The 27,934-nt window shown below is 34.3% G+C and overlaps 1 protein-coding gene across 2 annotated transcripts in view; it reads right to left on the bottom strand.

Moving 5' to 3' along the window:
- The window catches only part of LOC110636849 (protein SABRE), a 30,910-nt gene extending 5,233 nt beyond the window's left edge, over window positions 1-25,677 (bottom strand). Inside the window, exons 1-16 of one of the 2 annotated variants that reach the window (XM_021786703.2) lie at window positions 25,262-25,677; window positions 24,142-24,253; window positions 21,654-21,920; window positions 20,508-20,773; window positions 16,659-16,869; window positions 15,988-16,158; window positions 15,807-15,884; window positions 15,041-15,292; window positions 11,897-14,008; window positions 8,846-10,703; window positions 8,533-8,645; window positions 7,205-7,561; window positions 6,944-7,062; window positions 6,067-6,313; window positions 813-1,037; window positions 133-272 (exon numbers count right to left, since the gene is read on the bottom strand). In XM_021786703.2, coding sequence (XP_021642395.2) covers window positions 133-272; window positions 813-1,037; window positions 6,067-6,313; window positions 6,944-7,062; window positions 7,205-7,561; window positions 8,533-8,645; window positions 8,846-10,703; window positions 11,897-14,008; window positions 15,041-15,292; window positions 15,807-15,884; window positions 15,988-16,158; window positions 16,659-16,869; window positions 20,508-20,773; window positions 21,654-21,920; window positions 24,142-24,253; window positions 25,262-25,332 — 6,599 coding nt within the window. In that variant the 5' untranslated portion in view covers window positions 25,333-25,677. The remainder of the gene's footprint in view (window positions 1-132; window positions 273-812; window positions 1,038-6,066; window positions 6,314-6,943; window positions 7,063-7,204; window positions 7,562-8,532; window positions 8,646-8,845; window positions 10,704-11,896; window positions 14,009-15,040; window positions 15,293-15,806; window positions 15,885-15,987; window positions 16,159-16,658; window positions 16,870-20,507; window positions 20,774-21,653; window positions 21,921-24,141; window positions 24,254-25,261) is intronic. The other variant, XM_021786700.2, reaches the window with a different exon arrangement.
- Window positions 25,678-27,934: the final 2,257 nt, after the last annotated feature.

The raw sequence follows: 27,934 nt of genomic DNA, 5'->3' as shown, positions 1-27,934 counted from the left end.
CATGTGGAGCAAATTGATATATAACTATTAATCCAAGATAATGAAGTTTTAACTTAATGCAGACCAAGAACTATGCACAGAATACCTAGAGAACCACTAAATGAAACAAACAGATAGAAGAAAAGGGCATACTTCCCCCAATCTGGTGGAGGATTCCACGCTGACAGAACCATATCAGACTTGGCATTTGGCAGGCAGTTTCTCACAACAAAATATTTTGTTGTAAATAGAGCAACACCGACATCCTTGTAATCCCGGTCAAAATCAAAGATCTGAGGAAGAAAGGATGCAGACAAGCATAATTTTATCATGCATATCCTTGAAGAACCAAAAGTCACCAAAATGTGATTGAAGCATGGTACATCATTAGCATTTTTAGATCATATCAAGCGGTCTAGTTAGACCCTAAAAGGAAGATATCGGCTGTCTTTTCAAAACTACAAGTCTCATTGCTTTGACTACACAAAAATACCTAACGTAATGTCTATTACATTACGCAGTCACCAATACTTTAAGTAATGCAAAGCCTATTACACACACACACACACACACACACACACACACACACACACACACACACACACACACACATGCAATCAGGATAACATTGCCTTATTACTTTTTTCTTTTTTTTACCACCACCATCAGCACGCCACCCTCTAAAATATACATGAGAATAAAAATTATCATCACATTATATCATTTGCATTTTTTTCAGTAAAACATAGGAATAGAAAAGCTATTAAATTCAACTATTGAGTCTCGCTGAAAGCTACAAGAAAATAAATGCTTCACCATATTTTAATACATACCATGTCATTTATCTCAGCCTCAGCAAAAGATTTACCATCTACAAGCATGTTCCAAACAACTTTGTTGATTTTCAAAGATATACGCATTGCATAGGATGGACTTTTGTTCTTCTCCTTCTCCATCAGACGTAGCTGGGCAGCTTTCTGCAAAGCCATCCTTAATGATGCAGATGCTGCCTTCCTAAACCTTTTTGCATTCACAAGCTCTCTCTTCAGCCCTTGTACCTGGAGAGGCGAACGTTAATCATTTAATATCCACAAAAAATGTACAAGAAAACATACTAAAGCAGGAAAAAATTATGCATGATCCAGATGGGAAATTGGATATGACACTAGATTCTGTTGATACTACAGTCAAAAGATACAAGCAAAAACAAAGAAGAAAACAACGGTTACGAGAACTGCAAAGCATGATGCCAACTTCTGCATTCCATTGATCAACAATATAGTAATTTGACCACCAAACCTTCAGAGTTCCCTGATAACCCAACTGCATAATCAAATAAACATACCAGAGTATACATACAAAAGCATTGGCAGTATTGCTATTCTACCTTGCAATTAAATTGGGTATGCTTCCCTCCTCAAAATAAAGAGTTCAAAGAGAACCATTCAGCTTCCAAAATATACTACTCAATAAATCGACGCCAAAACAATTGCATTACTACTTTGAACTACAAAAGCTCCATCATGAGGAAATTTAGTCATGGGTGCATTGATGACATGGTTCAATCCCAATGCTGAAGTTCCATTGTAATAAATTTGTTCACAACTTCACAATAAGTGAGTTTGACACACAAATCAGTTTCATCTTTTAAACTGATTTTTTTCAACCTAACATTAGCAGCATCACCATTACTACTATGAAATTCTAATAGTAGTACACATTTGTGAATTTCATTTATTAATACCATCAGCATTCTTGCTGCTGTTGTCACAATCGCTGTTGTCACCACCACTGCCATTATTTTCACATCCACAACCTTACCACCACCTCCACCATCCCTTATCACTTTCATCATGCTACCACTGCTATCAGCATTAGTCCCACTGCCACTAATTTCAGTATCTGTGCAACCAAATTTCCTTTCGTTTTTTTTTTTTTTTACTGAACGACTCTCCTATTTCCTTTTCACCTTTACTCTTACATACATCATCAAGGTACTTCAAGTCTTCAACACGTCTGATTACTACAGTAAAAAAGAAGTAACCTACCACAACTTTTCACAGATGTCTATTGCCACTAAAGGGTTGCACCAAATATCACATGAAGGGGAATTATTACATAATGGACCACATCTTCAGTGATATCCTATGAAGCACCAACATGGACATGGGACATGATATATATATATGTATATGTTGTAACATCCACCTTCCTACCGTGTGCAGGAATTCTCGTGAAACCTAGGGTTTCTAGGATAGGTGGATAGGGTGGAAAGAGTCTTGTCTGTGTTGCAAGTCTATCTTAGAGGGGCTGGAGCATTGTAATAAGAGATTTGAGGGCACAATTTCCTTTAGAAACAATAGGACATTCGGCTGCCGAAAGTGCCTCTAGTGCTGTGGGTATAAATAGACTCAAACGAGCAAAAGTTTAGTAAGGTTCTTTAATTTCTTTGCTCAGGCATAGTGACACCCCAAATCTCAATTCTTTTCCATCATTTCTTCTTCTTGGGTTATATTTTGATTAAGTGAAGGTTTTCTTGCTAGAGTTTAAGGGTGTTAGAGGCTCACTTGAGGTAAGATTCATGCTTCTAGATTTTTATTCTTAGAGTCAAGCTTGCATGTAAGGAATTCTTCTTTTATAGAGGCAAATAATGTGTTTATATGAATGGAAGTGCACAGAGGGTTTTGATTCAAATGAGAAATACTCTAAATTTTTCATGTTTTTTGCTAGATGTTGATTTCATGTGTCTATCATGAGCTCTTTTCAGTTGATAAGCATGCATCTAGTAAGTCTTAAATGTCGATTTGGTGAAGCAAATGAAATGGTTTTCTCTTGTTATGAGGTTTGAGAAATGAATTTTAAGTTTTAAAAAGTATTAATGGGTGGATGTGACTTTTGTAGGTTTAATTAAGCTTATAAGCAAGATGTGTATGTGTTGTGACGTTGGATGGTGTTTTGGGACTATAAATAGTGAGGTTGGGTTGTTTGATTTTAGATGAGATGCTACGGAATCGAGCTTGGGAATTCTGGAAATTCCCAGGTTCAATTGCCAAAAACCATTATTTCGGCAGCCAAAGTGGCTACTGCCTCCCAAGGGCACTTGAAGTTCAGGCTTCAGCAACCGAAGTTACTTCTGCCTACTTTTCTTTTCTTTTCTTTTGAGTTTCTTGGTTCTAGAATCCAATTTTATGGGCCTAGAAAGTATTAAATCAAGGGTAAGTTCTTAAAATATTTTTAGATAGTCTTGTGTATAGAATTCATGTGTTTTGTGGATTCACCACTTGTTTAGAGAGTTGGTAATCGAAGTCCAAGGATGTTGGGCCCTGACTCAGTTTGGTGTCAGAGCACCCTAGGAAAATGCACTAAAGTTAAAGTCTACTTGCCAAATAAAGGGGTAAGAATAATTTATAAGTTCTACAAGAGGTAAATATAAATTGCTTGATTGAATTTCAAACGCTTTTGTATATAGTAATTAATGCTTTGAGCATAATCATGCATTATAAAATGCATTGATATTAGGGTGTAATGCATTAAAACCATACTTTGTTGCAATTGCATGATGTCTATCATGTGAGGCAAGTTATGAATGACCCATTGACTCCCAAATGTGAGATCGTGTGATGTTATGTTATGTAGGTTTAAGCCAAGTGAGGATCCTACGACACCCCTAGTACATGATACATTTCATGTTCAAAGAGAAAGTCCTGAGTAGCTTCTATATGACCTGTGCACATTGGTTATAGTGAGAAAAAGTCCCGAGAAGCTTCTATATGAGCCTAGCATATTAGTTTAGAGGGGAGTCATTGGTGACTTGACTGTCATGTTTGCAAACGTGTGATAATTGTTGCATTCATGTGAATGACACACTCCTGTGTATGTGATAAAAAGGACTATATAAATATTTTACGTAGTTTATGCTTACAGAACCTCCCAACTCGCCCCTCCCCCCAAACCAACTCAAGTTTTGTTGGTAGCAAATACTCCTGTATATGTGATAAAAAAGACAATATAAATATTTTAAGTAGTTTATGCTTATTGAGCCTCCTAGCTCAACCCTCTCCCCAAACTGATATAAACCTGCCTAACTCCACCTCAAAAGCTAGCTCACAAGGAGAGGTTTGCAAACCCATATATGTAACACCCAAGACCTCCCTGCAAAACCGATCGTGGGACACATTATTCCTGACCCTTTTAGACTTGATGTCTTCGTAAAGCAACTGGAGTCATGACTTGTTCATCCCAACCTCTCCCGAAGAATATTAGGAAACCTTTGTACATGGCCCACCGACTCATACAGAGTGAGGCTCTGATACCAAATAATATGAACCTGCCTAACTCCACCTCAAAAGCTAGCTCACAAGGGGAGGTTTGCAAACCCATATATATAACGCCTAAGAACTCCCTGCAGAACTGATGTGGGACGCATCACAAACCAACATAAGTTTTATAGGTAGCAAATGCACCAGAACCTAGGACTTTGGCATGTTAAAAAGATAACTCATGTAATAGTGGTAGACTTATAGATGTTTATGTAATTTATGTTCATATCATAAGTGTACAAGAGTATGATCTAATATGTTTATATTCCCTGTATGTATTTATGTCATGTTTTGTAGTTATGTAATGTCAAGGTATGAGGTAGCTTAGTGGATGTATGCATTTATGTAAAGTTAGTGTGGGCATGTATATCTAATGCATGTTAGAATGTGAATGTTCTTGTCATTAGCATTGTATGGTTACATGAATAAGTGAGTTGTTTCCTTAAGAATTCAATGGAAGAGCAAGATTAACTTGTTATCTTCTTAACCTTATAATAGAATTATGTTGTATAAATGATACTCTTGTTGATCACACTAAACATGAAATATATATAATGGAAGTCTATTAGGTTTAGCAAAGGCCCTCTTATGTTTCAATACTAAGGTTAGACTTAATGATGAAAGAAAAATAAAATTGAGTATGATTAATAGGATGCAGTTAAGTTAAATGATATGATATGGTTATGTAAAAGAGGTTCTTTAAAGGAACACTTCCAAAGTTAATTATCATATGCTTTGAATAGCAGTAAGAGAAATAAGAAACTAAAGGGAAGTGCACTAGGGAAACAATTTTAACTAATCTTTTGTTTGATGAAAGAAAGTTAAATGGTCCATAGTAGTCTTAAAAAGGGTGCAGAAAGAGTTTAACTCCCCTCTAAAGCAGAGTACAAAGGAAATGGTAAAATAAATTAGGAACGAAAAAAAAAAAAATCAGCATGGTACACTTAAAGTATTAAGCTTATTCTGATGAATTTGAGTCTTTGACTTTAGAAAAAAGTTTCAAATAAGTACAGTGGGCTCTTAGAAGATCAAAGTCTGTAGTCTTAGACTTGCTATGGATTCAGACAGTCTTAAGCTAACCCGTTCCTTAGCGCCATTTATGACCCCCTGGTCAGGTCATGATATATATATATATTCCACATAAATATAGTTTTAATTAATTTTCAATGATATGTATCATATATTTAAAGTTTTAAATAGAGTATATCATTAATAGAGAAAAATTTAAAATGATGACACAACTAAGCTTAGCCATGTCAAATATGTGTCAGAGGTATCAAATAATATTAAAAAATTTTAGCACGTACATAGGTGTGTCAGACATGTACTGGAGGCGTGTCCATGTCGGACACTGACACTTCACTCCATTTGAAGTGTAGGTGCTTCCTAGGCGACATCTTAAATAATTTGTATAGTGCGCCCATCCAAAATCTCCAAAACAAAGCCCTTGGAACTTCAAAACTATTTGGAATTGTGACTTGCTAAGATTTTGAGAAAAAGGTGCAAATTCCATATTTTGAACATTTTGAGGGATAGTGCTAGGGAAGGAGGGAATTCAGGCACTACAACCACTACGACATAATTTTCAGGAAATCTCCAAGTACAGAATCATGCCAGCTATACTCATCTCTGCAGTATGACAATATTAAAATAGATCTAAAAACCTGGCAAAAAATGTGTTTGAATAAAAGAGGATCATCCAAAACTAGTGTTATGATAGTTAATAGAACTGCTAAATTAGAAATTGTTGACAAGCTTTGCCTCTCACCAGATTGGATCTTCCACCAGTGATCATCCACAATTCGCCTTCCTTTCTTGAAAGGTCCCCAGAAGTATCACCATTAAGAGACAATCTCCTGATGTCATCAAGAAGTAACTTCTGCTCACGTTCTTTCCGTTCAAGTTCGATTTTAGCAAGTTCAACCTCTTCTACACCATCAGGCACCATCTCATCCGCCTCCTCTTCAACATCTTCATCATCTTCAGCTGGAAATGACAGACTACTCTTTCTAGGCCTGAATAACACATGTTATGCAAATCAATAAGATAAGTTCTGCACCCATTTAAGTAAATTGTGAACTAAAAAGTAATTGCATCAGGTCAATAAATATACATATTCCAGAAATAAAATTTGTTTCTCTATGTACACAAATTCAACATCTATAAAATTTGCATTAAGCGAATGCTAATAGCTTTCTGAAACAGATCATACTTATCCATTTAAATATTACTTAACTAACAAATCCAAATATATGGCTCATCAAATCATCCTTGATCTACAATAATTATCTTCTTTCTTCTCTCTGGTTAATTTCTTTGTCTATTATCTTGTGTGTGGGGGGGGGGGGGGGGGGGGGGGTGGTGGTGGTGGTTGTGGGTTGGGGAGCAAGAGAAAGAAAAGAGTGAACAGGAAAACTAGTGCTGTTCTTCTGCCGGTTTCTCAACCAGCTACAGAAGCAAAGTGAAGAATAAGAAGGAATATTTTCTGTATGAAACTGATATGGCTGTAACATAATGCCAAAAGGATGGAGCACATAAACTGGTACAAGGAGCTATGACTTAATTTTGAATTTCAAAGAGTAAAATGGAAGAAGCATGGTTCCCAGACATAAATTAAAATAAAAGTAAAAAAATCACATTCTCACTTGGGAAGCCGTGCAAAAAGGAGATTGGTCAACACATCCAGCATAACCTGAAACTGACGAGATGTCATTGTAGCAGTTATATTATCTGTATTGAAAGTGAGCTCTTTTAGAGGCTTCACCTGCAGAATAAATCAAAGGCAGCCAAGTTTTTCAAATTAATGTCCAGTTACATAAAAATGCAATCACAGATAAGAATGATGCGCTACTAGGTTAGCTAATGCAGATAAAATATCCAATGAAAATATAACATTGCTGTTTGACCTTCAGGTCTGGAGTCCCGCCTTTGTGCCTTGTGTACCGAAAGTACATATCACAAGGCATAAACACTCTTTCAAGTAGAGCACCAGTACGCTTTACTTTAGGGGAGCTTCTTCGAATTTTTGGGAGCCACTGCAGTCCAGCCCCAGGATCAACATCAGTTGGTGCAACATGAGCCTGCACATGCTCCAACATCACAGAGAACTCCATGCGCTTCCATGTCATTTCAGGTACAGATTCAGGAAGGTGTAAATCTCCACTGCCCAGTGCTTGCTCAATCATCTCATAACCAACATGAAGGACAGAGTGAAATGATCGGGCCAAAACACGACCACTAACAGCAGCAAGGAGGAATCTACCCTGGTGGGCAAAACAATTTAACCCCAGATCATGAGTACTGCTAGTTAAGACATTTCATTGCAGAGATTCTTAAGATGACTTTACATTCATTAAGAATGCTGATAAAATAATAGCAAGATCTTTGTGATCTGGCAAATACATTAAGCTTGGATCTTATTAATATACTTCAAGAGAAAAACAAACTTGGACAATGAGAGAATACAAAGACAAAGCTCTTTATGGACAAAAATAAAAACAGTAGCAGATTATGCATGTTGCACTCATTTCTCGAGGTAACAATGTAACTTGCATATATATATATATATATATATATATATATATATATATATATATATATATATATATATATATATATGCATTGTCTAATCTAGATTACATGTGAACAAATAAGCAAGAACAGAAAACAACTTAAAATAAAATAATAAGTTTCAACAGAAAAACGAGGGTTCAAACTTGATTTCAAACATTATTTAGATTCCATATTCAAATTTAACAAAAAATGAAAGCTTAGCAGGGCCACTAGGTTAAGCACACAACTTATTCATCATAATTCTTGCCACAAAACTACATCATTTAATAGGAATTAACCGGCATTTATTATTGGAATCCTATCTATCACAAGTAATTGAAATGCCTGATTAATTTCAATTACAAAAATAAAAATGCAATAATAAGATGATGGTGATTAAAAAATCACAAAGATGGCCCAAAATTGCAGTGATTGATATTTTATTTTCATTTCCATTCATAAGCACAAAAATTCCTCATCTAGAGGCTTCTGAACATAACTGAAATACCCCATAGCATAACGTAAAAAACACAAGGAAACATAGAGCAAATTACAAGTAACAATAAAGAACAAAAATCTGCAAGATCAGAAATTTAAAGCAAGACCATAGGGAAAAAAAGGGTCCTTGTGATACTATATTCTCTGATGAATAAACAATTCTCTAAGTGAGGTCACAGCTTACATTGGCTTCTTCAGAATGCAGATTGAATTGTGGCTCGATAACATTCACCATGAAATGGCGAGTCCCTTCCTCCTCAGAATCATCTATGCTTCCATTTGTTGCTGGAAATAAAGCTAAGCAAATAGATGTCGATTAGCTAAAAACTTCAGCAACTAGTTGTAGAAATTTCACATTGTAAAGTTAAATTTTTTAATGTTATTGATTTTCACTTCAATAGAACAATGAGCAAGCAATTAGAAGTATGAAACATAGCCAGTTCTATAAAAAATATGCATTCACAAGTAAACAAATTCAAACAAATCTCAAGACATACCAACAGCAGAAGATGAATTCTCTATTTTAGCTGAATGTGATGGAGATGAGAGAGACCCTGAAGTCTCTGCATGTTGAGAAGGGGAATCAGCATTATGGCTGGTAGAAGGGGGTTTAGATATATCATCTTGATTCACTTCACTTTCCGCATGTGATTGGTTCTCCTCAAGTAATTTCCTCTGTGCATACTGCCGAGAAGGAGAAGGCTTGGGAGGTGCAAATGCTTTGGACAATCCACCAACCCAGGACCAAACAGCATCCCTATTCTCAATATTCCATAAAAGCTTGAGACTATAAACAAAAACTCGCTGACAATTGTCAGCAATTACCACATTGTATCCATCATCATCGCCTGGGTCAGATCTTGTGTGATCATCACTCTCACTCCCATTTTCGAACTCAGACCTCACATATGTCATCTCAAGATTTTTTCTCCCAGCCTCTTGCCATGCCAATAACCTTGTAGGGTCAGCCTTTGGTGCCTGCCTTCTGATTGTAAAATAATCACATGATAAAAGAAATCCATCATCCCGGTGCTTCTCAGTGCAACCACTGATATTATTGTGTTTTTCACTGGGAATTCTACCCATAGTTGAAGGCTGGCAATTTTTCTTTGTCATTTGAACTACTTTTGCAACAGTGGTAGAATCTTCTTTATCTAAGATGGCCTTAGGCATGTGAAGGTCCACACCCTGGTAAACAAGATCAAGAGTGTCTCGCTTGCATTCAAAAGTGTACTTCTGCTTACCCCGACTGAAACAGATTTCATATTTCAACTTTGTCATATTAAAAGTAAGTCCTTTTGCTGGGTCATCATCATCTAATGGCATGTGTTTTATACAAGCGGGTGTAGCATCTACACGGAGGAAAAATTCTGTCATCACTCTGTCCAGTGACAAATTTCCTGATCTGGGAATTCTGGGAACCCCAAAACGAGGCCACCGGGAGAAATAACGTAATTTGTGAGGAGGAAGATAATTCAAGTTCCAAAACTTCTTTAACCATGCAAAATCATGAGCACCGACATTCAGTGTTGGAACAATTGAAACATTTTCAGGTTTGTGAGGTGGATTATAGACAGTTCCATCTACTACAGTGCTGTCTCCCATGGAGGAAGAAGAGGATTGATTTTCACATAAGGAAATAGAGGGTCTTAGAGAGAAATTCCACCGGAGCAAGAGAGATGTAGACCTGAAGGGATCAAAAACTTTTTCACGAGGCCTCCCTTCATTAGGGAGTGCGAATAGATAATGATTCAATGGAGTGCCAGAATCACAGTCCCAATCCATTGTGACTTCAAGAATAAAGACTGGAGCTTCAAGGAAAGCACCATATACACCACTAGGAAGTTTTAAGCCACAGTTGCTTGCCAACCTCTCCAAACTGCTCAAGAAAATCTTAAAATCCTTTGCAGACATATAAATACGGCCATCTGACTGCTGGATCTCCATGGAACCAGATGTGATTTGAAGCTTGTCAAGCTTTTCATAAGGATCAGTTGTTGCAAGAATATGCCATCTAGTTTCAGAAAAGCCAAAGGTGATATTTCCATGAATGTAATTTCTCATATCATCCCACCATGGTAAACTGCGCTCCTTTTTCGGTGGTTGAACTAGTGGACCAGGATTTCTGACACTTAGATTTGCCCTACGAAGAGCAACTGTAAAAGCATAGCTCACATCAGCAAAAGATGGTTCATAACCGACACCAAATGATACTTCAGCTTTCTGAAAATACATAGGCAAATCGAAGTATGATTTTGTTGGAGGAGTTGTGCCGGTAGCTGAACGGAGCAAGCGCACCTTTCTCCACCTCCCAATGAAGACATCTTGGTAAATTTGGGGCTGAAAGCAGGTTGCCTAATTCAAGAGAAGAATAGCTTTAATTAGAAAGAGAGAGAAGCACGCAGATGCAAGACATGGTACAATGGATTGCAGCCCAATTATGGAAGAGACAAACGCATAAAAAAAAAAAGAAGAAAAATGAGATCACATTTTCTGTGCTTCAATCATTTGTCCGAGCGATTGACAGTTTATCCACACCCACTGTATAAACATCTGATACTGGCAGATCGAGAAATCACATTGCCATCACTACTATATCTATACAACCATAGTGAACAATAATGCCAAAGAACCATGATTTCCTTCTTTTTCTCAACATTTTAACTGTAGAAAGTAAAACCAGTATTCTAGGATTTTCTCTATCTGCTACAAGTAAAGCAAGTTCAACCCTTTCTTTTCCCAAGTGATGTTGAAAGATTTTACAGCATCACTCATAAGAAAAGAAAGAAAATTAACAAATATTGCCTACCATCATAAGTTTCTAGCAGTAAATTATAGAGAACTAAAAATGGCGATGGGTTAAGTTTGTTACTAGAAGATCAATATTCTTGTCTTTTCCAAGTCATTCCATATTCAAAAGAGAGGCAATTGTGTATCATAATTCATAAGATTCTTTCATGAGTCTATTGTAAACTTTTGAAAATTTGATTATCAAATTGTACATTTTATGCTTGCTTGACTTGAGCACCAAGTATTTGCTAACAATGGAGAGCTTAACCCACTCCACATGAATAGCTCAGGCCCAAGAAAATAGTCCCAAGCATATGACTAAGAGAATAACTTGTGAGCTAATCATCCATCTTAAGTGCTTCCCTATAGAGATGCATAAGATGCAACTCCCACTGTATCCATAAACATGAGTAGACTTGAAACTTGAAAGCCACATTCCACACTCTATTGTCTTCCTTAAAAGAGTCAACATCTCCCTCACTATTCCAGAATCTTTTTCCACCAGCTTTTGAATTTCTTTACCCCACGCTAGCCTAGCGTAGTTGTGAAGTAACAATTCATCGTTGAATGATAAATATTTCAGAAAATGCTATTTACATAATGCTCTCTAGCTAATTTCCATTTATACATTTGTTTATTGCTAGAATAAAGCAGCCAGAGAAAGCAAACAATCATAAGCTGGAACTGGGAATAAAAATGAAGCATCATAGCCAAGGAGGAAGGAGAAGAAGAGACTGAGAAGTAGCTTTGGAACTTACCTGCTGTGCTAGCACAACACGACCTTCACATTTACCAGCCGCACCAGCAAAAAGAGGAAATGAGTAATTTCTTATCTGAGCAACAAGGGTGCCAGTGTGCAATAAAATGTTACTCCCATAGAGTCGAGAAAATGGTATGTCCACTTCACGACAGACAGGATCAAGCTTTTTCAGAACCTCTATCATCCCATCATCTCCACCATCAATCCTTGTCAAGCTTACATCCAGCTCTGTAGCAGAAATGGAAAGAAGAGAAGTTCTTGAAGTGCTAGGCTTAAAACCAGACTGAAACCGCTCCCTACAGGCACCTGAACCTTCAGAAGGTACTAACTTCTGGCATGCCTGGTAATATGATCTAAATGATTGTTTGTAAATTTCTTCTTGCATTTTCTGAATAGCTAAAGGATCTTGCATGTCAATCTGAACCCCATTACAATTAACCTTTCTTTCAATGGTGGAGTCATTTGTTTCAGCAGTTTTAGAACAATTATTAACTTTGGAAATAAATTCATCAAGAAACTTCTGCCTGACAGCCAGCTCACAGGCCTCACTCTTCATCAGCTGGTAGTGCTCATCAAGCCAACCCTGCATCGGTTCTTCCTCAATATCAGCAATTAGCTTGCGTATGCAAAACTTTACACATCCAAATTTTGTTGAACTAGACTTTTTAGACTTAGAGCTTTCTTTCTTCATGGGAAATATAAGTTGAGTTTTAGCAGCAGTAACAAGCTTCAAAGCCCGCAACATATCTTCAACTGAATCATCAATGGCACGCAACTCCAACCTGTACGGCATTCTAATATGAACATCAAGCCCTTGAATCACCCAATCCCATGTGATAGCTGAAGGCAGTTTTGCATTAGATGAACTGCTAGAGGTACTAGGTATGCGAGAAATTTGCATTCTACCACTTCTGAATACTTTGGCCCCATTAAAACTTAATACAAGTCCTTCAAGAAGTACTCCTATGCGGGCATTCTCTGAAAAAATTGACTGAACATGCACCATTGCATCAACTCCATCTCCAACCCCAGCAGATACACTCAGCATTTCCACGTCAACAGCGAAAATATTTTCCTTTTTCTTAGGCTTATCAAAATTTCCTGATTCCAAAGAGGCATCTTTCTTCTGTTCAGTATCTCTCATGCTTGAGGCTTCTTCCGTCCTTTCATTACCATGTTCCTGAAGCTTTTGATTGTGCACCAGTAATTTCAGCTGCAGAACAAGTTCAATCAATGACAAATGTGCATCAGGCTCCCACCTGACAGTAATTTCAGTAGCACTGAAAAGACAGCAAATAGCAATCCCTTTAAGACCACCAGAGCGCCGTACAAATTTTGCATTCTGCACATCAAACAATGTTACTTTTGTATCAGATCTATGTTTCTCCAAATGTTCCTGATAAATAGACCTTGCTCTTTCAAGTTCCATTTCTGTAGTTTGGTTCTCCTTGATCACACACAAAGCATAATGGAATATGTCAAGAGAAAGAGAATATTTCAACTTCTTGCAATCATCAGAAACTGTGGATATCACACTTGCAGTACGTGGGGTGCCATCATCTGAGACACTAATTACAACTCGACCACCCTGCGATCCATAATTGACGCGCTTTGGATCAGCAACAACAGCATTGTCCAAACTTGTTTCACCACAAAAATTTACAGTGCAACGTTCCAAATTAAATTTCAATACTTGAATCCCTTTCCCTGATGGTTTAGAAGATCGCCCACCTCGGCTCTGTGATGTTTTTTTACCAGAACCAGATAGACTTTTCAAGAGAGATTGAAAGGAAATGACAGTTGCTATAAGTGATTGTGCACGTTTGAAGTTAAAATAAATACCCATACCAGTCACATCAACAGAGAGAACTAATTTACATCTAGCACCATCCTCTTCAGAAGATTCAATATCCTTTTTGCCCCAATCTAAACTAACCCTTGCTATATGAACTAAAGCACCTGAATTTGATTCAACAACAAATGGGCTCTCTTTCAAGCATTCTTGATATTCATCTGACATGTGGAAGTTTAGTTCACCAAGTTCCAAATGTATTGCAGTACCCATGCTTGACACGTTATTTGCAAAAACATGTGATGATTGTGAGCATAACTACACAAAGAAGGAAGAAGTTAATTTGCTGCACTGGTGTGAAAAAAATAACTACTTAATTTGAGCAAGTTAACTCAAAAGATGAGAACAAAAAGACAAAAACTTATAAAACCTGTAGAACATGGGAACTTGAAAGATAAAAACTGTTAAAAAACAAATATTTAAATTGCATAGATGCACCAATAAATAACAACATGAACGAGAAATCATGGAATTCACAGCTCCACCACATATGCCATCACACTCTATGGTGCAGAGTGGTGATTGAACAAACAATTAGGGCATGAAAATTGTGAACCCCATCAAATGGCTATAGCTTTATTCAGCAATCAGAAACATGTTCTGCTAATTTTTTTTAAAAGAATTTGTTAAAATTGAGGAAAAGTGGAAAACAGTAAAAACAAAACCATGAACACGTGGAGGCTCTTCAATCCTTAAACAGCAGTATGCAGATTGGCCATAAAACCTCTCAAAGCTCACTCAGAGTGTTGAGTATGATGTATGAGACTAAAATAAGCAGAATAGAAGCTATTGCTATCGCCACTAGAGATTAGCACCTTGCAGTATCCCATAAAAGTACCTGCTGTAAATGAGAACAGAGATCGTAAGCTAGAAACGACTTCCGAGGGTTTATAAAATTATAGGGATTCCCAGCCTTTGTTTCCATAATAAGAACAGATATCTGTTTCAGTTTCTGTTGGGTGAAAAAGTCATTTAAGGTGGTCAATTTTTACCACCAACCTCCTAAAGTCCTAAATTCTGTGTATGTGTATGTATGTATACTATTTTCCCCCCTTCCAGACAGGCTATTCACTTTTTGGTTCAGCATATAAAAGGCCAATTTCTTGCCATTTGGCTCTTGAGGTTTGCAACAAAATAATGCACGTAACAATATAACCCACAGATACAAAAAGGGAAAAAAAAAAATAAATCCTACTGCCATGGAGCACCAGTACAACAAAGTATATCTAAGATGGATTCAATCATTGTAATTTAGTACAAGAAAATGCATAATTTATGTGCATCACTTACATGATACAAAGGCAACCCGTTGATACTATAAAGAACAATCGTCATCTCAGGAGCTGAGACAGTACATGTCCACATGATGGCTTTGGATGCAGTTGATTGTGATTTTACTGGCACATGAATTTCCTCTCGAAGTACCATTTTTTTCTTTCTTGAGTAGTGGAGTTGTAACCATGGCTTCAACCTACTCATTATAATGTTGCATTGAGTACCTCCCAGCCTAACATCTATTTCAGCTCTAACTGGTGAGGTTGGCTGAAAAGAAAAAACATTAAAAAAATAAAAATAAAAAAGTAAATATTATAAAACAACAAATCATTAAAAAGGATAGTTTTTGCTTGTCACCCACCTCACCAGAGTCAATAAGACAAACAGACTAGAATTCATTAAGTTTGGTGATACATTTTTTTTTTAATCAAGGTGGCACAATGTTAGAAAGCTTGAATGGCATCATCAAATGCAGGCACATTGCTAGAAACCTTGAAAGGAAAGCAGAAATTATACCCTTAACTGGGTAAAATAAGAAATACCAGATTGCCACCTATGAATGATGGTGAAATGTTTATCTTTCAAGCAACGCTAATCAAATGTCAGACAGTACAAGATGATATCCAAACTAATAGCACATATAAGAAAAAAAGGGTGTCATAGCCACTACCACCATTGAATGTAACATAACTACTCAGTTTTTACAATTCTGTACTATATACAACAAATATCAACTGCATAAAGGCGTTCAGCTACAGTGATTGAATTATAGAAGACTTACCTCTAGTGGAATGTAAACAAAAGAGATGACAACAACTTTCAATATCTCCATAACAGAAGTGCCAGCTTCTCTGAGAAGCTGAAATATAATGCAAAAATCATCATCAATAAGAGCACAGGCAGAATGATGACTGGGAAAATTACAACTCCAAAAGAGTTTTGACAGCAATCATTACTCATACATGTATCTCACTGAAATCCATCTGAACATCAAGGCGAGTACTCTCCCCCATATCTTCAGTGCATAAGGATTTGATGCTCTTTAATTGAATGCCCATGATATTATTCTCAATAACAAGATCATGCTCCCGATGAACAAACCTCACATCCAGTTTTGGTAAAGTGAAGCTAACCTACAAGACAAAAGGCAAGTTTCTCAACTGACATTGAGATCGCTAGAAAAAATTGACATGCGCATAAATTTGACAAAGAGGATAACTACTCTATGTAGCTGAAGAATGACAACAAAACAGACCGTCTGATATAGAGTGTAGACAATAAAAAGCTTGAAGAAAGCATATAAGATTTGAATAAGAATCATGCTTGATGTCCCACCTGTAATGTTATCACCTTATACTGCCTGACATTCCACTCAAGACATGTCTCAATTTATCACCCATTCATCCTTTTGCTAAAATAAAATAAAGTAAAATAATAATTAACAAGAAAACCTAAAATAATTTGTGGGCACCAATTCACTCTTTCAACACAGTAAATTTGTTCTCTGCTTATCATTTCTATTGAGCACATGCTCAAGTATCACATAAAAAATGTTCAATTAAATCTAAAATGAATGCATGGAGATGGAGATATGCATATTAAACCCATTTCAATAGTTTATAGGTTCACAAACCTTTTGAGGAAACATAGAAGTGTACTTTATAATTGCAACAAGTACTGATTGTTTTCGTTGTGGATCTTTAACAACAGCAGAATTGACTACAGCTTTATCTGTCTGAGTAGAAGCATCTAAAGTCCTGTTTTTTGAAAGCAGCTTCTCATTCAGGTGCACAATGACCTCACCACAGGTAATGTCCAAATTGCGGATAATTACACCTACCTCCCTGCAGCCAAAAAGAAACAAATACAAAAATGTGAAATTGATGAACCCAACACCTTCATCTTCACAAACAAAGATGAAGTAAGAAACATGCACATACTAAGGTTATTTTGCTCACAAATAGGGGGGAAGAGTTGAAATTCCAGAAGGGGAAACACAAAGCAATCTAACAGTCCAATCTCACCTCTATACAAATCTCTTCTAATATACCTCTACAAGACCCACCATGAGAATTTCTTCTTATTCTCTTTTTGGATATAGCAATTATGTTAAAGGAGAGAATGAAAAAGTAATGCAATAAAAAGGGAACAAAACATCTTCCTAGAAGAAAGAAACAACCAAAAGAAAAGACTATAATAAATAAAAGGGCTCTTGCAATCCTGTTGTGTATCAAATTAACAGATCCTCGCAGAAAACTCTTGGCAGAACACCATAATGAATCAAAAGAAAATCTGTCTCAGGATAAATTTGACCATGGATAATATTTCTTGAAAATACTCATTCCAACCACATGCAACTGGAGGAAAAATACACATTGCCCAAAATTCTTTCCTTACACCATCATCTCAAAATCTTTAAAATCCTATGTAGAAATCCATTGCTTAACTATTATCGCACAGACCCATTTTGCATATCTTGTGCCATAAAGCAATAAAAAATAAAATAAAAAAAAAAACTCTAGATGTTTACAGTCACACGCAAAGCCTGAGCATTTTGCTAATTGATAATATTCACGAAAGAGCAGACCTGAAATTTTGTGAACAATGAAATCTTAGAAAAATGGAAGGTTGAAGCAGAAGATGTAAAATCTTGAAATGGAGTACGATCCAGATTAGTAAGACAATAAACCAATGGGTTATCCTTGACTTTATAACACAAATACAGGCTAAAAGAAATAAATTTGAAATCAACCTATGGCCTGCAAACAACTTTAGCCCTAATCACTAATCACTATCCACCAAACCAAAGTTCTCTTAATCAATCACAAATCCTCATATTGACTCTCCCATATAAGTGGTTTCAAACTCTTCAACATTAGTTCTAAGGAAATTCTTTTTTAAACATTTAGGCTCTATTTCTTTCATAGGGAAAACATTTTCTAAGAAAATTAATTATTTCACCTTTTTTGGCTGTAACACTAACAAATCATGTAAAAAATATTTTAAGTTGTTTGAAGTACATTGGAAAAAAAATTTATTCTCTTTTGATGAGGAAAACCATGAGAATGCTTTGATCCATGAGAAATTCGTATCTTTCAATTTATAGTTGAATAGGAGAGAAAATAAAATAAAGATAATAGTAAATTATGGTGTTGGTGGTGACCATGGTGGCAAATGTCAACAAGAGATGGTTGATGGTAATAATTGGTGGACATACAGGTATGTGTGTTGAATCTCACTGAAGGTTCATGGGTAGGCCCAAATATGGGAAGAGGTGTTGTGCTTTTTAATTGTGGACTTGTAAGTAAGGAGAGATGGGCCCACTATGCACAAAACCATTTGGCTTGTGCTAGCACCTACATTTTCCTACTTATAACTTATAAGCCACTCAACACCTTTGTATTTATTCCAAGTGGGACAATTTCCTCAACACCCCCCTAAGTGCAATTGGGCTTGAACTAGTTGATATGGGACGGGTAAGAACCACACATCCCAAAAACACGAGTAGAATGGATAATAAACACACATCTTTTAAACCTAGAACAACACATGTTAAACGGGCTTACCCAAGAATTATTTTCGCTCTGATACCATGTTCAATTTTATTGAAGGTCCACAAGTAAGCCCAAATATGGGAGGAGGTGTTGGACTTTTTAAATGTGGACTTATAATAAAGGAGAGATGGGCCAATTATGCACAAAACCAATAGGCTTGTGCTAGAGCCCATACTTACCCACTTATAAGCCACTCAACATCTTTGTATTTATTCCATGTGGGACAATTTTCCTGAACAGGTTTTCTTCTGGATTATTTCCCTTTTATTGGCTTGCAAAAGTCCAAAATTGATTTTGTTTTACTTTTGACCAATAAAATATATTTCTACTAACTAATTTTCCTACTTGCAATGAAGTTAGAAAAATGCATAAAAGAATTTTGGAAAAATATTTTCAAAGAAACAAATGGACTATGAAGTATGAAAATTAAATTTTGCAAAAAAAATTTTGTAGCTTTTCTTGGGACTAGTCATTTTTAACTTGCGTTGCACGTTATCTATACTCATTGTACTTAATTGTAATTTAATTTTCTTTACATGCAATTTTAGAAAAATTTTCGTGCTCGTTAATTAGTAAACCTTAAAACTATTAGAAATTTCTTTCAAAGCAAGTGTAATAATACAACAAAATTAAGAAAAATCTTTAATGTAATTTTAAATACTTATATATTTTAATAATAAGATAATAACATAAAACTTATTTAAACATATAAAAATTTGAAATGAATGAGCATTTTAAATTGGATATTATGATATTTTATTATATTTTAATTCAAAATTAAAATTTATTTTTTGTTTTAAATGATTAATTACCCAAATAAAGTCTAAATGATTTTTATGAATAGTTTTTTAAAATTTTCAATAAATTTATAAATTAAATATTTTAATGACAAAAATTAATATTTATTTGAAAATAGGACTAATAAAAATAAAAAAAAAAACATCTAAGAACTTTTTCAATTTTATTTAAATTTTTAATTTCGTTAATTTTATCAAGATTGTAAAATTAGTGTTAGTTTTATTCTATTTATCTAAATTAGTCATTAGTTTTATTCTATTTACCTAAATTAGTCAAAACTCAAATGCAATTCTAATAATTTTATAAATGTTTCAATAAAAAAATATTTTTTAATTTATTATACCAGAAAATAATTTGATAATATAAAAATTTTTTTTTGGGAAAAAAGCTATATTAACCATTAAGTGGTTGTTAATTGTTATACTTGAATTGAATTAAAAATTTAAATTCTCGATTTTCATATAGTTTAAGCTTATTTGTTACAAATAATTTTTTTAAAAAAAATTGCTACAAATTTATAACAAATAAAATAGTTGTCATTGAATAAGATTATAATTTCATATTTATTGATATAAATATAAACTTTATTTAATAATTTAATTTTTAATAATAATTTTATAATTATGTAGTTATGTTAAGGATATTTTTGTTTTATCCTATTATTCTCCCATTCCTTCCCACTAATATAGGATTTTTGGTATAATTATAATTGTTATTAAAATAATATTAAATTTTAATTTATATTAATTATAGTTACATTAGAAATTGAATTATTTGAGGATTATCTATAGCTAAAAGGTATTAGCAACAAAATAGAACAATAAGCCTCTTGTTGCTAAAAGTATTAGCTACATTTGTCTTGTCGCTAAAAGTTATTAATGACGGAATTTTATGGATTAGCAACAAGTTTTTGTTACCAATATATATTATTAGCAACGAATAATATATGCCGCTATAAATATGTTTTTTGACAAATAATGACCCCCCTTTGGTGTCCTTTAATATAATTTTGCTTTGCTTATCAAAAATGAAAATCCAGTCTTATCTGATATCACTACCAATTAACTAGTAATGATTAGACCTAAAAAAATTAGAAACTAAAGTAAATGAAAAGATAAAAGGAAATTTACCTATCATGACCAAATTCACAAGAGAGAGAAAAATCTTCACAAATGAAGGAAGCAAAAGGCCCTTCTGTTATACCAAATGATGTCTCGCCTACAGAAATGCATCCTCCACCATCATAGTTGGATGATTGGTCACAACTAACACGTGGTTCACCCATGTGAATAATAATAGGTAATATGCGTAGCTTAACAAATAGATTTGGCTTGGATCCACCATCTTTGGTTATATCCAATCTCAATTCCTTAATTTCAATCATAGCTTTGGGACTCTGCAATTTTCCAAAGAGAATTAAATAACTAACAAACTTTAATAAAAGGCACACCATAGGAGGAAAAGAAAAATAGAAAAGGAAATCACAATCAATAAGCTGGAAGTAGTAACTATTAAGAAATCATAATCAATTTCAACACCACATCCATTAGCACCTTCATTCTTAATAGAGTATTTATAACAACACATGTATACAAAATTCATAATAGCAACTACAAACCTAGAAAATATGCAGTTTGAGCTCTGAGCTGCGTCAAATTAAGGCCATGTTTTTATTGGCTATATATGTGGGCCCAATGCATTTCCAGTATAATTAAAATTCAAACAAACCAGCATACCACCGGTTTTATGTGATCAAGGTTCAGCAAAGTCTTTTATTACTCAACAACCCTTCACCAACATACATTTAAATTTTCAAATTCTGGATCTATACTTGAAATTCTGCAGTTTGAAGCCACAGCTAACTACAAGTTAATACTTTGTTTCCATTTAATAATATTTATGCTATTAATTAAGCATCAAGTTCAACCAATTGCCACTCATATTCAATTACTGCACAGAAATAAAAAAAGGTAGATGACATAATAATCAAACAAGTAAATGCGGAATATGATAAACTAGCCTTGCTCTCACACTCTCAAAACTAACCTTGCTCTCAGCCACACACTCCATAGGTAAAACATGCCCCAATATCCAAAGAAAATTCTACATTTGCATATCCTTTTTCTTCTTGAAAATCCAACAACTGACCATAGCCAATGACCATGAATATCTATACTACCCATTTTCAGTGCAAACAGTTGAATACTAACGTGAAAAACAAAGGACTAGAATAACAAATGATCAATTAGCATCTACGCAAAAGTTAGAGCACTTGCCTTTACAACCAAATCTGTAACAGAAACTGACAAAAATCTTGCTATGTTAGCTAAGACCATCCACTTTCCCCGGCCTGAATTGCGAGTTCGGGCTTTTTGAGCTTTAGTTTTCTGTGAGCCTCTGCTAGAAGACCTCATTACAATTTCCAAGTCACATATTAATACTTGCAGCTTAGGATCTCTGGAAAAGAAACCAACCCCAAGTTTGACCAGGGACTGGCGTACACTGAGTCTAATTTCACCAACAGACACAGATTCAACAGCACCCTGCAAAATTTTCAAGTCATAACAAAATGAATTATATAATGAAAGAACAAATTTCTTTTCAATCATGCAAGAGAAAGGTGGAGGCACAACTTTGATGGTGAAACAAATGACTGACACACACTTGACAGAAGAGTAAAGAGGAACAGGGTGGAGAAGAATAATTTAGTAATTCAGATCAGCGACATGAAAATCAATATTGTTTTCTCAAGGTAAATTTCAACAATAACAGCAATTTTTTGTTGCTGAAAGAAAAGGAAGAAGAAAAGCATGCGAGTACTTCCTAACCCATCAATGAGGAAAAAGAGGGGAAATCTGGTCCAATGCTACATAGCTTTAAAAATTATGGTTCTCTAGGCCATTTTCTTGGATACTGACCTATGCTAAAGTGATCGATTGAATCAGCCCAATCAAAAGTACTTAAGTCTTTGACCCCAATTGTGAACATTTAAATTCGCTTCAAAATCATCCATAAAATCCAGAATGAAAGAAGGGCCAAATCATAGCATGGTTTTAACACTGGCTGTTATTTACAGGTTTTTTAGCCCCCTGTTAGCGTGACACCCATTATTTAAAGGCATAAAAAATTTAGCACTTGTAATGGGCGTAATGGCCTTTACATAACAGTAACGGCCGTTATTTACCGTTATGTAAAAGTAACAATCCGTTACCTCATCTTTTTTTTATCCAGATGGAGACAACACAACAGCTCTTTCTCATGCTTTGTTTGTGGTTTGGGGAGTTTTAAACTGCTATATCTCACTTTCTCTATCAACCTTCCATCAAAAATTTTCTATCTTTCTACAGATCTTTCATTTTTTATCTCTTGAGGTATGATCATAAGCTATCTTTCCAATTCTACACATCCCTATTTTGAAAGGGTGAGTTATTTATTTTTGTTTTTAGTATTTTTTGCTTAGTTGTTGAAGACAATTATGTTTGATGCTAGGTTTTTTATTAAATTTATAGTGAGTGTTGGGCACTGAAAGAGTCATAAGCGTATAAGATAAGAGTTGCAGAGATGAGAATGTTAAGTAAGATGAGTGGCCATACTATACTAGATAAAGCCCGTAATGAGAGTATTAGAGAAAATGTAGGAGTGGTGCTAATTGAAGACAAGTTGAGAGAAGGGAGATTGAGGTGGTTTGATCATGTGAAGCGTAGACACACGAAGGCTCAAGTTAGACAAGTAGAGCACATTAGGTTAGAGGATAGAAAAGGGGTAGACCTAAATTGACTTAGAGAAGAATAGTACAACATGACCTAGAAGCATTACACATTTCTGAGGATTTAACCCAAAATCGTTTAGAGTGGAGAAAGCGAATCTATATAGCCGACCTCAAATTTTTGGGATAAAAGTTTAGTTGAGTTGAGTTGAGTTATAGTAAGTTTGCCCAATCTATAGATTTTTTTTCTAATTTTGAACTAGTTTCAAAATTTATTTTGGTAAAATACATAAGTAACTAGAAAATAATATCAAAGAAACTTTATGCTTCATTAATGTTTGCTAAGTATAAGGTTATTTCTTTTCTATCTACATAATTATTTTAGTTTTAAATTGATTAATACTGATAATGTCTAACAATAATTTATTTAATATCTTTATTTGATGTATTTATACTTGTGCAACTTAGTTTTACTATATCTTTAAATATCTATTCATTTTCATGAACTTCACAAATTTTTCAAAAAAATTTCCATAGCAATAGACCTGTTACGTTACGGCATTACAGACCTACCATTACCCATGACCGTGATCACAAACGAAGCCACGACTGCAATTAAATCCATAGATCATTGGCAATAATCTGGAATTGCATGAAACACTGCTAATTAATCAGAATCATAATGCAAACCATGCAATATAATTAGCAATATCCTACGAGTACTGAAGGCAGTATGTGCAAAGCAAGATGCATAATGCAGAAAAGGCTTCATCTCAAACTCATACAGGTCTGATAACTCGAAGAAAAATTGCTCCACTGTATCTTCTCAACAAAAATCTACTCCAAAGTAAAATTTCGCGTATTGCATCAAAGAAGATTTCTTAGAAAATGACTTGAAGCAGTCACTCAAAGATATAAAGTGAATTATGACTGATGATACCTTAATTTTAGTATGATAAGCATTTAAATTACAACAATATGGAAGAAGACAAGCCTCCTCAATAATCCAGTCTCACAAAAATGAAAATTTGACCCAGTAAAAGATGTAGAAGGTAAACCTTTTTAAACTTCACTACAACATCTCTTAAACATTTCCATCCACCAACCCGAAATCCAACAGATGCTCCAACAATCCGGCTTAAAATCCAAGCCAGCAACCTAGAAGCAAATCTGAGAAGAGAAGCATAATCAAAATTTAGCAATTAAAACTGACAAGAGTTTCTTCAATAACCATGAACACTTATTATACCATGGATGTGATGGCAATCAACAGTTTCATTATCAATCTTAAATAACAACAGTCACAAGACCATAACTAAACAGCAAGGACCTATGAGACCAAAGACAACGACAAGCCACCATAAAAATAATAACGATATGCTATTTAAGATCTTTCTCAGATACTTCTATGTGCATCTAAATGACATATCATGCATTATTAAAGAAAAACACAATTCGTGCAATATCATATTAAAGAGTTTAATATGTGCATCTACTTTTCTGCATCATATCAACTTCTGATTCATTCATTCACAAAACTAAACATAGCCTTATTCTTGCCCATTTGGCACCATTTTCACTCAAATCAAGTCACTATTCCACTATAGCACACTCTTTGTTCCTCATGGATATTGTGTCAAACTCCTTCGGTTAAGTAAGTTTTGCTTGCAACAGAAAAGGTAGAACAGAAGTAGAAAACAGCAACTCCTATAACATTAGTTAATGTCATATCAGATGCAACATTAAAAGAGAGACAAAAAGTAGAGAATAGGAACATGACGAACATGTTATCCAGTTCTCCAATGGAAAAAAAAAACTGACAATAGGAAAGAAAATAGGAAAATTAAGGCAAAAAAATGCCTCCCCCAACTAAACAAGCCCGAGGTTTTATCTTTCAAATTCAGGTATGGCAAACAGTCAAATTCTGTGACCAAAACTTTTCAGTTCTGCGTTCCCTAGCTTATAACTGATGTAAAAATGCGAGCTCCATTTTGCATCAGTATTGCTGAACAGATTATAGTCAGCTAAAATGCCCATATGGACAGGACAGAATTGCTTATCAAAATTCAGTTGCCAGCCACTAGTGATCAATCCAAGCATTTATTGGAAAAAAAAAAAAAAAAAAAGAGGGAACACAAGCAATAGATACACATATAAAGCGAAATTGAGGGGACTTACATGAAGACCATCCACAATGTGATGGAAACCATCAAGAATCCGAAGAGGAATTTCACTGGTGAGGCTGCCATTGTCAATTGAATTGAAATTATCACGTCCGAAACTCGATCAAATCATCCAAAATAACCAGAGATCCAAATAAAAAGCATTCTATGCACAGAACTTCATGTCAAGAACCCAAATAACATTTCCAAATAAGAAAAAGAAACCCTAAGGAATTGAACCAATTGAAGACTGAAGAGGGGAATTTTCCTCATATTTGGTACGGGCTTTAATTTTCACTTTCAGGAAATCAGGAACCAATCTTCGAGGCATGGCAATCAGTTCCGTCTCATTTATAAGAGCGTAGATCCAATCCTTGAGGTTCTCGCTGATCACATAGAGAGAGAAAGAGAAACAGAGGCACTGAGAGAGAGCATACTGTTTACCTCCTTTTTATTATAAGGGTAAAAGATAAAAATAAAAAAATACCAGAGCGGATTCGAATCTGGTGTCTGACGGTATAGGGAGTGGCGATTTTTTTTTTTCTTGAGAAACGCGCTCTGGTCTCCAGAGGTAAGTATCAAGAACACATAAACTTGGTAAGGTTGAAAAAATAGAGCTAACAACTGATATCCATCAGCTCTAAAAATAAAAATAGAGCTGTTTCTCATTAATTAATAACTGATTTTATTTTATTTTTTATTTTGATCATATTATTTTTTTTTATTTAATTTGAAAATTAATATTATTAATATTTTTATTTTTTATTTATAATTTTAACATTTTAATTAACGTATTTTAATTTTATTAAAATATTTTTTTATTAATAACATAAAATATAAAATATTTATTTATATGTAAAAACTTAAAATTAATTATAAATTTTTCTATTAACAATAATAATTATTTTATTATTTTATCTATATTTTTTAAATTATTTAATTATCTTAAAAAATAATTATTTTCTTATTTCAAGAATAAAATAAATGATATAATATAATAAATTAATAATTATATATTTATTTAAATAATATAATATATTAATTTAATAATTATATATATAATTTAATAATAAAATAAATAGTATAACGTAATAAATTTATAATTTTATATTTATTTAAAAATTAAATAAATTATATGATATATACCCTTATTAGTCATTTCACATATCAACAGTAACAGCTAAATATAATTTTACCAAACACTTAACATAAAACAGTTATCATCAGTTATCAGCTAACAGTAACAGCCATCAGCTAACAACTATCAGTTGTATTCAACAATTAAACCAAACAGGCCCTAAGGAAGTATTTGGTTTACTTGTTAGGTGCAGCTCATAGCTGATAGATATTCAAACAGATAAATTATAGTATTTGGTAAACTTAAAAAAATAGAACTGATAGCTGATGGGTAACTATCTTAAAAAATAATTATTTTCTTATTTCAATAATAAAATAAATTATATAATATAATAGATTAATAATTATGTATTTATTTAAATAATATAATATATTAATTTAATAATTATATATTTAATTTAATAATAAAATAAATAATATAATATAATAAATTTATAATTTTATATTTATTTAAATAATAAAATAAATTATATGATATATAACCTTATTAGTCATTTCACATATCAACAGCAACAGCTAAATATAATTTTATCAAACACTTAACATAAAATAACTATCATCAACTATCAGCTATCAATTAATAATAATAGCTATCAATTGATAGCTATCAATTATATTCAATAATTAAACTAAATAAAGCCTAAGTCACGTAGAACATCTCCGTTTTCTAATGTTGTGAAAATTCAAATGCAGTAGTTGCTTTTTTATAGAATTATCAAAAGGTATATCTTCAGATCAAAAAAAAAATCAAAAAGGTTTGTAATGATTTATTTTTATTTATTTTTATTTTTATTTTTATTATAATCAGAAGGATTTAATGGCGAACGTGTCCTGCCAACAGGGTTTGGACGATGTTGTCAACGCTTCAACGGCAGCAAAGATTACATAACGGGAGCCAAGCAAATTTCTGTGATTTTTATGAATCCTTGTAGTATTTCCGGGCTTGGATAATGAATTGGACCTTCAGCTATACTGTAACACCCCAAATTTTTAAATATATTATTTTTGGGCAAATATTGATGTTTTAGTTTTATTTAAATTTTAGGAAATTATTTGAACTTTTTCGGATTTTCAAAATCGGGTTTGATTTCCCGAAAATATAAAACTTTGATGCTTTTTAAAAATTAATTTAAAGACCATGTGGTAAAACTAAAAATATATTTGGAGTCTACGAATTTTTCTGAGTTTTCTGAAATTTTTTCGAAATTTTTGAACCTCGTTTTCAGTCCCAAGGCAAAGTAAAAATTCAAAATTTTGTATTTCGAATCGAACCGGTCGAATCGAACTGGACCGGATCGGACCGATTGAATCGGACCGGCCCTTCTTCTTCTTCTATTTTTCTTCCGCGCGTCCCGACCTTCCTCTCATTCTCTCCCATTTTCTCTCTCCTCCGTCCTCCCCTTGCCGCGCCGCCGCCTCCCCTGCCACCCCAGCCCGCCGGTGCCCGTCTCCAGCCGCCCCAGCTCCCCGGCCGCCGCCCGGAACGCCGGAAAAAGGCACCCGAAGCGACGCAACGCGCAAGCGCGCCGCTTCGTCTTCTCGATCGAAATTC

The sequence above is a fragment of the Hevea brasiliensis genome, chromosome 12, assembly GCF_030052815.1.
Source record: "Hevea brasiliensis isolate MT/VB/25A 57/8 chromosome 12, ASM3005281v1, whole genome shotgun sequence".
Classification (NCBI taxonomy): domain Eukaryota; kingdom Viridiplantae; phylum Streptophyta; class Magnoliopsida; order Malpighiales; family Euphorbiaceae; genus Hevea; species Hevea brasiliensis.
This window is presented reverse-complemented; position numbering and strand designations above follow the sequence as displayed.